Source organism: Cyprinodon tularosa, unplaced genomic scaffold, assembly GCF_016077235.1.
Source record: "Cyprinodon tularosa strain WSP-4 unplaced genomic scaffold, ASM1607723v1 ctg10, whole genome shotgun sequence".
Classification (NCBI taxonomy): Eukaryota; Metazoa; Chordata; class Actinopteri; order Cyprinodontiformes; family Cyprinodontidae; genus Cyprinodon; species Cyprinodon tularosa.
The window spans coordinates 3,769,776-3,778,861 of NW_024037782.1; the positions used below are offsets into that span (position 1 = coordinate 3,769,776).

Genomic DNA, 9,086 nt, shown 5'->3' on the forward strand with positions numbered 1-9,086 from the left:
AATGGACACTGGACACTGCACATTCACTTACATTCACACATATCATACTTACCTGACAGTACCACACACTCACCTACTTACCTGAAACATACACTACCTGAAAAAAAGGGAATAAGAACTGTATACACGTTCGTATGCACATTGTACCTGGAAGAAGACACTGAAAGAGACACTATTGCAGATTTTGGGAATATTTTATTGGTTGTTTGATTGATTGTTTTGTTATATAATTGGGAATAAATGAGAGGAGTTTTGGGAACGAAAGAGAATGGTTAGTTGTTCTTGATCCTGTGATCATTCAATCTGTTTTTCAGAACCCAAAGCCAGCGAGACACTGAAGACTCATCTCTCTCATTTTTTTTTTTCTTCAATATTGTGACGTGGTACCCGGCCCAGCTTGGGACCCGTTACAAATTGTGGGGGCTCGTCCGGGATCAGCGCCGCCTTCCGGTTGGAATGCTGATCCAGTGATACCAGAACCACGAGACCACGGTGACCAGTCGTGACAGGCCAGCAATCAGCCAGTGGGTGTCCAGGAGCAGAGATAAGACAAAAGATCTCGCCAGGGAGCCGCACAGCTGAAGTGGAGAGGCACAGCACATCAGTCACCAAGGATCAACGCTGCTGGTTCGTCACACCAGTAGTTACCCCCAACAAGAATTCGACTCATCATCAGAACCACACACCATGTCCCGGCAACGGGAAGAGGTGGTGTGGAACATCAAGAAGAACTTGTTTCGACTATCAAGTGCCCACCTCTACGAGGTTGCGAGGGACCTCGTATCTGGCAATGAAATCGACCAACTTAGTCCAGCTGATGAGGAAGGATGCCTGGACTACGTCATCGCCTACATGCAGTCTGAAGACCTTCTGAGAAGCGAGGATGAAGGTTTGAGCACACTGCTGATGCTGAATGATTTCATCTGCAAGATATTAGATACAGAGTCCCCCGCTGCCGCCACGCCACATGCCGTGTTCAGTGCCAGCTCCAAACCTTCTCCTTCAGTCCACACATTGACGCCACCCAATCCCCATTCCAACCCCCCCAACAATGCAACCACCCAGCCAGGAGAGGAACTGACGAGAATGTATGAGGAGCTGGGTAAGAAACTGAGACTATTAGAAGCTGCGGCTGCCACCCCCGCCCCTACACACAACCACCACGGTGGGACAGTGTCAACGCCTCCTCCACAGACCACCCCGGAGAGGATGATTCCCCTGAAAGACCTCCCCTTTCTCCAGCGCAGAGAGTTCAAGGTCCATGGAGGCCAAATTGGAGACCAGAGCTCAGAGATCAGCTATAACAGCATCAGTAAACAGATCGACGAGGGACTGAAAGACGGCTTCCCGGAGACAGAAGTGGTCCGGGGTGTGCTGAGAATCATCAAACCGGGTACATTCAAGGACATGCTGTCGAATAAGGATGAGCTTGCTGTTCCCGAACTCAAGGTCTTCCTCAGGTCTCATCTTGGGGAGAAGGCAACCACGGAGATGTTTCAGGAGCTGATGTGTGCCCGACAAGCTGAACAAGAGTCACCCCAGCAGTTCCTGTACCGCATGATCGGACTCAAGCAGAGGCTCTTTTTCCAGTCAAAGCAGGCCGACACGGACATTTCTTATGACCCTAAGACCATCCAAGGGGTCTTCCTCAACACGATCTATCAGGGCCTGGGAGCGAAACATGCCGACCTTCGACAGAGACTGAGACCCCTTGTCTCCAACAGCCAAGTCACAGATGAGGAGATCCTCGGTCAAATGACTAAAATGATCAGCGACGAGAATGAACATCAACGCAGACTCAGCCAGCCTCCCCGCCAGAAGAGCACACAGGCCCACACTGCCAAGGTGGAGACAGGAGGTGGACAGACGGATGACAAACTGAGACACACCATCATTGCGGACGACAAAAACCACCAGACCATCCAACAGCTCAGTGCGCAGGTGGAGACCCTGACACAGATGGTGGCCGCACTAATGGATGCTAAGGTGAACAACAGCAACACCCAGATGGCCCACTCACTACCCCAAACCCAGCCATATCACCCCTTTCAGCCAACCCCCAATTGCATCCCTCTCCTACCACCACCAGCCCGACCACCTACCAATCACACCCCCCAGCCCTCCTTCCAAGTGAGGGGGAGGACAGCGCGCTGCCCAAAATGTACAGAACAGAATCTGCAGGACTGCACGCATTGCTTTGTGTGTGGAGAGGCAGGACACAGAGCAGTGGGATGCTGGAAGCGAACCAGGTTCCAGGAAAACGAGACCCGGTCTCTGCCGAGGGACAGCCAGAGACCGGTGCACCACTCCAGTCCCAGCCAGTAGACCGCACCCGCAAAAAACCAACAGGACGGCCCAAGAAACCCAAACCTCAGCCACACACCCTTACCTGCCAGAGCACCATCGGATGTCAAGCACCCCTAATTGGGAAGAAGAGCCAGCTGAAATGCTCGATCAATGGAAACCCAACAACAGTCCTTTTTGACACCGGCTCGCAGGTGAGCATCATTGACAGAGCGTGGGCCGGTGTTCATATCCCCAATTACCCAGTGAGGTCCCTGCAGGAGCTGCTTGAAACAGACCTGAAAGTCTATGCAGCCAACGGCCAAGCCATCCCCTATGACGGGTGGGTAGAACTCACGGTCAGCCTGGCAGGAAATGAAGACCCCAACCTCATTGTCCAGACCCCCTTTCTGGTCAGTCGGTGTCCCCTACCCCAGCCATTGTTAGGTGCCAATGTACTTGAACAGGTCATCAAGAGACAAGAGTCCTCTGGTGCTGCTCTAGTTGTACTGGTCAGCCTTCTACGCAGAGCATTTGGAATGGAGGAAGAGGAGGTGATGGCCATGGTCAACTTCATCCAGGTTCCGCAGAAGACAGACTGTGACCCAGCCATGGTGAGAGTGGGCAGGGACAATGTTGTTATTCCAGCAGGAAGTGCAGTACATGTGTGGTGCCGGGTCCCACCTAACTTCGACGCCTCTGATCCCATTGTCCTGTATGAGCCAGCAGAGGATAACCCGATTTTAGAACAGCTAAGTGTGGGAGAAGGCCTTCTGGAAATCCACCACACACGTCGGCCGTACGTTAAGGTGCCCATCTCCAACCACTCAAAGCATGAGATCACCCTGCCAAAGAGGACTCACCTCGGTGTCATCCAACATGTGACCAAAATCATTGACACTGACGCTGCAGAGCCACAGGTGAGAGCAGCAGTAGAGGTTAACACCACCTCTCCCAGTGTGACCTCCAGCGAACCCTGGCTGCCACCTGTCGACATCAGTCACCTGGACCCTGAACAACAGCAGACAGTGGAGAGAATGCTGTGTGAGGAGTCTGGGGCCTTTTCACGTGACAGTAGCGACATCGGTTGCATCCCCTCACTACAGATGGAGATCAGGCTCAAGGACGACATCCCAGTGCAGAAGGCCTACGCATCGATCCCGAAACCACTCTACAAAGAGGTGAAGGAATACGTTCAGGACCTGATAGTAAAAGGATGGATCGTCAAGTCCCAGTCCCCTTATGCAGCCCCTGTCATATGTGTGAGGAAGAAGGATGGATCCCTGCGCCTGTGCATCGATTACCGGCTCCTCAACAACAAGACCGTGCCGGACCGGCACCCCCTCCCCCGCATACAAGATCTCACCGACTCCCTGGGAGGATATGGCTGGTTTTCGATACTCGACCAGGGCAAGGCCTATCACCAAGGCTTTATGGCAGAAGGATCAAGGTACATGACTGCATTCACGACCCCATGGGGACTGTACGAGTGGGTCAGAATCCCCTTTGGCCTATCCAACGCCCCAGCAGCATTTCAAAGGAGCATGGAGGAGATGCTCGACACGCTCCGAGATGAATGCTGCATTCCTTACCTAGATGACGTTCTGTGCTTCTCAAAGTCCTTTGACGAGCATGTGCAAGTCCTGCGGAAAGTCCTCCAAGCTCTCCAACGCCACGGCGTAAAGTTAAAGCCAGAAAAGTGTGAGCTGTTCCGGAAAGAGGTCCGCTATGTTGGCCGGTTGGTGTCAGCAGAAGGGGTTAGAGTGGATCCCAAGGACCTGGAGGCAGTGCGAATACTAAAACACAGAGCACCAAAGACGGTCGGAGATGTCAGACAAATACTAGGCTTCCTGAGCTACTACAGAAGCTACGTGCAAGACTTCTCACGGATAGCCCAGCCCCTGTATGACCTGCTCAAGGAACAGTCTGACAGCCCCCAGTCTAAACCCTCTCGAGGGAAAACAAAATCCCCTCAGCAGTCCTCTCGCACCCCAGTTGAGTGGAACGAGAAACACCAGCAGATCCTGGAGCGTCTGGTCGACATGTTGATGGAACCCCCAGTGCTAGCGTACCCTGACTTCAATCAGCCTTTCACACTCCACACCGATGCATCACAGAAAGGCCTCGGAGCAGTGCTTTATCAGCATCAGGGTGGAAAACTGAGAGTGATCGCCTACGGCTCACGCACATTGACACCAGCAGAACGGAACTACCATCTACACAGTGGTAAGCTTGAGTTCTTGGCGTTAAAGTGGGCGATATGTGACAAATTTAGAGACTATTTATTCTACGCCCCTCACTTCACTGTCTTCACGGACAACAACCCACTCACATATGTCCTAAGTACCGCCAAGCTCAACGCAGTAGGCCACCGGTGGGTGGGACAGCTTGCTGATTTCAGCTTCAATGTCAGATACCGACCAGGCAAAATTAACATCGATGCCGACACCCTCTCCCGTTGTCCCCTCGATATCGACACCCTCATGACAGAGTGCTCCGAGGAGCTGACAGATGAGGCTGTGTGCACTACATGGGAGGGAACCCGAAGAGCCCAACGAGAAGACGTTGCCTGGGTCGCAGCCCTCAACTTAGCATCCCAAACCCAACCCTACATGGAACCACTGCAGGCGATTAGTCATGATGAGCTGGTAAGAGGACAGAGAGCAGACACTGCGATTGGAAAAGTGATGGAGTTGAAGGAGAATAACACACAACCGACAGAGTGCAACAAGGGTAACTGTGACACAGACACCATGCGTCTCCTGAGAGAGTGGAGCAAGCTGCACATAGAAGGTGGATTGCTTTACAGGAAGACAATAGGACGGAAACAGTTGGTCTTACCCGCCACCTACAGGCCACTAGCTCTCACCTACTGTACCTGCATAACAACATGGGCCATGTTGGTGTGGAAAAAGTACTGACTCTAGCAAGAGAGCGCTTCTACTGGCCTTTCATGAAACGAGAGATAGAAGAATACGTCACCAGAAAGTGCCCTTGCCTGAAACAGAAGAAGCCAGCCGTGCATGAAAGAGCACCGATGGGTAGCATTACGTCAAACTCTCCCCTCGAACTTGTGTGTATCGACTTCCTCCACCTGGAGCCCTCCCGTGGTGGATGTGAGTACATTCTTGTCGTAGTCGACCACTTTACCAGGTTTGCACAAGCCTACCCCACCCGTAACAAGGCAGGCAAGACGGCGGCCGACAGACTGTTCAATGATTTTATCCCCAGATTCGGATACCCATCTCGGCTCCACCATGACCAGGGTAGGGAGTTCGAGAACGAGTTGTTCAAGTCACTGCGACAGTTAGCCGGCGTGGGCCATTCCCGGACCTCCCCCTATCACCCCCAAGGTAACCCTGTAGAGAGGCTGAACCGCACGCTGCTACAGATGCTCAGGACCTTGGGAGAGAAAGAAAAAGAGAACTGGAAAGATCACCTGCCACAAGTGGTCCATGCATATAATTGCACGAAGCACGAAGCCACCGGCTTCTCTCCATATTACTTGCTATATGGCCGGCATCCACGTCTCCCTGTCGACCTGCTGTTTGGCCTCCTAACAGATGAAAAGGACGGGACCCACAGAGGATATGCTGAAAAGTGGGCAGGAAAAATGACTGAAGCTTATCGCATCGCCAATGCAAACAGTAAGCAGTCCAGCTTAAAAGGGAAGAAATACTATGACAAGCAGAGCAGAGGAGTGGTCCTTCAGCCTGGAGACAGAGTCCTCGTCCGTAACTTCAGTGAGAGGGGTGGTCCTGGTAAGCTGAGACCATATTGGGAGCAGACCATCTACCTCGTAAAAGAGAAGGTTGGAGACAATCCTGTCTACAAAGTGACCCCTGAGACAGGAGGCTGAGCTACTCGCACTCTAAACAGAAACCTGCTGTTACAAGTGAATGACCTGCCTATAGAGCCACCCCAGAAGCCAATCACCACTGCACGTGAGTCACACAAGAGAGCTAAGAGACAGACTGAACAGACACGGAGTCCAAACACAAGTGACTCTGAGGAAGAGGATGGAGTCTATCGCTACTGGCTGCGGATACCTGCAGAGAACTCCCAGACCAGCCACCATGTACCAGATCAAAGTGTGACTCAAGAGCCACAGAGAAAGGAGGAACAGAATGGAAACTACCAGGATAAGAGAGTCCTTGCTGAACCTGGACGGGAGAGAGAAAGTGTTACAGAAGAGGATCAGGAGGTATTCAGTGAGGCTGAACAGGTCGTGGGACAGGTCGTGGGACAGCCTCAGCCGCATGACGACCCAGCAATAGTCCCACTCGAAGCAGTCAACTTGGAGGAAGACATCCCAGGGCCTCAACCTGACCGACAGCCCCCTCTGAGACAATCTACCAGGGTGAGACGGCCTGGCTATGTGTTTACCTACCCCTCCCTGGGCCAACCAGCCTACCAGCCCCGTCCCACTGTGAATACAGTTGGAATCCAGCCGATACAGTGGCCCCAGTTGTACTACCCCTACCCCCTTCCCTTTCAACCCCCTATGGCCCCCTCCATCACTCACTACCCATTTGCACCCATTCATTGTTTCTGAACTGAGACACAGAGAAGATACGCATACTTCCCAGGCACGCACGCATACTCATATACAATCCAGAAGTGCCATGGACTACACACAGTAGAGACATTCGGTACCTCCCTCAGAAGAACTTTATTATTTTTCATATACACTGTTTACAAGAAGTTTGGACTTTGGGTTTTTCTATTATTAAGGTCAGGTGTCAGGAGCCACTTCTGTTTGTCGGGGAGTGTGTGAGACCCTCACAAAGAGTGAAATGCAAGTTAAAAGTATTTTAATGTACTGTAATGGTTATTCAGCCAAATAATCAGTAAATATCAGTAGAAATCCGCTGTAGATCGCTAGGATGAGAAACGGAACCTTTCTGTCATAGCCCGTGTTTCCAGGTGCTCCCGCCCCTCAGAGGAGTTTTGGGAACGAAAGAGAATGGGTCGTTGTTCTTGATCCTGTGATCATTCACTCTGTTTTTCAGGTTAGTACAACGTGAAAACAACCTCAACTTATCCCTTAAGATTCAATAGTTTATATGAAGTTACTGGGAGACCGTTTATGACATTTTTGAGTGCTTTAGATCGAGTTTTAGACACTATAAAAAGTCCGCGATTTTCGCGGGTTGTGCTGCAGTTGTTGCCGTGGCAACGGGCAGCCTTGTGACACTGAAGGTGGTTGTTTATATTCATCCACGATAATACTACTGTTGGTTACCTGATTACTTGACAACTGTAATTTATTAGGTGAAGGGTTTTGTTATCTTTACATTTATTACAATACTTTAATATTTCTTCTCTTTACATTTCCAAATATTTGTGTTTGAGGGTTTACTGTACACTGTATGGTTTATGAAGATAAGTGAGCCTTTGGTGCACTTATTGTTGTTGGAATGGTTTGAACATATTTGTAATTTTCCATTTTTATTTCCCATTTGCAATGATGTCAATCAGTTTTGAAAAGACATATTGAGTATTCTGAACAGCTTTAAGCTAAAGAAAATGAAAGTGAATTCATATTGCACTATAGCTGTGATTAGCAGCACTATAAAAACTGCACTGGCTAACAGTATTATTTGTTCTATTTAATAGCAGCTATATGGGACTAGTACCTGTACAGAGAGTGCCCGTGGATATATTTCAATGTGAAATGATGAGGGGTTTAGGTGTTTATTGAAGTCAAAGCGTGATACTGAGTGTGAGAGAAACTAGTGTATTTTGACAGAGTTATATGGTTATGTTTAATATAACAATAGCTTTATGGTTATACTGTATGTTTGTGTTCTATGGGAACAGAACAAACAACATTACATACTTACTTGTTTAATGGACACTGGACACTGCACATTCACTTACATTCACACATATCATACTTACCTGACAGTAACACACACTCACCTACTTACCTGAAACATACACTACCTGAAAAAAGGGAATAAGAACTGTATACACGTTCGTATGCACATTGTACCTGGAAGAAGACACTGAAAGAGACACTATTGCAGATTTTGGGAATATTTTATTGGTTGTTTGATTGATTGTTTTGTTATATAATTGTGAATAAATGAGAGGAGTTTTGGGAACGAAAGAGAATGGTTCGTTGTTCTTGATCCTGTGATCATTCACTCTGTTTTTCAGAACCCAAAGCCAGCGAGACACTGAAGACTCATCTCTCTCATTTTTTTTTTTCTTCAATATTGTGACGTGGTACCCGGCCCAGCTTGGGACCCGTTACACACAGAAAATATTTAACTTATTCTCAAATTGATTCATTTGTACTAAATTATAATTTAGTAGTGTTGTGAAAGTTTACCAGAAACAGATAAGATAACAAATAAATTACATAACTAGAACTGGAAGTTATAGTTAATTAATAGGTAATTCAAATCAAGGGTAAAACTAGCTATTTATTATCAGTTGAATGATTATAACTGTAAATTGCTTACTGACCAGGGATTTAGCCTCTTACCAAAAAGGTTAGACTCCTGAATCCGGCTGCTAAAATTCAGTTGTCTTTCACCTATTTAATAATGTAGGCTATGGCTATCACCAACGTTATTAACCATCAACCAAATAAATGTTTCTCTGTTCATTCGGATGCTACTGAAAGTGTGAATCCAGCCTGCGTGATAGATCGTTCACCGTGTAAAATGAACACAAAAGACCACAAGTTAAAGTACAATGGTACCTTTATTAGCTACAATTACACAGTATTATACCTAATAACTAAGCAAACACTAGTGAAAATAAGCTAAATTAAAGAAATAAAAGGGGAA

General features: G+C 48.5%; 1 protein-coding gene across 1 annotated transcript; it reads left to right on the plus strand.

The window, feature by feature from the left end:
• Nucleotides 1–356: 356 nt before the first annotated feature.
• LOC119796364 lies at nt 357–8,482 on the plus strand. The gene is made up of 2 exons (XM_038304907.1): nt 357–1,986; nt 8,449–8,482. The coding sequence occupies exons 1-2, from the start codon at nt 688–690 to the stop codon at nt 8,470–8,472; spliced, it is 1,323 nt and encodes a 440-aa protein (XP_038160835.1). The 5' UTR covers nt 357–687; the 3' UTR covers nt 8,473–8,482.
• The last annotated feature ends 604 nt before the right edge of the window (nt 8,483–9,086 follow it).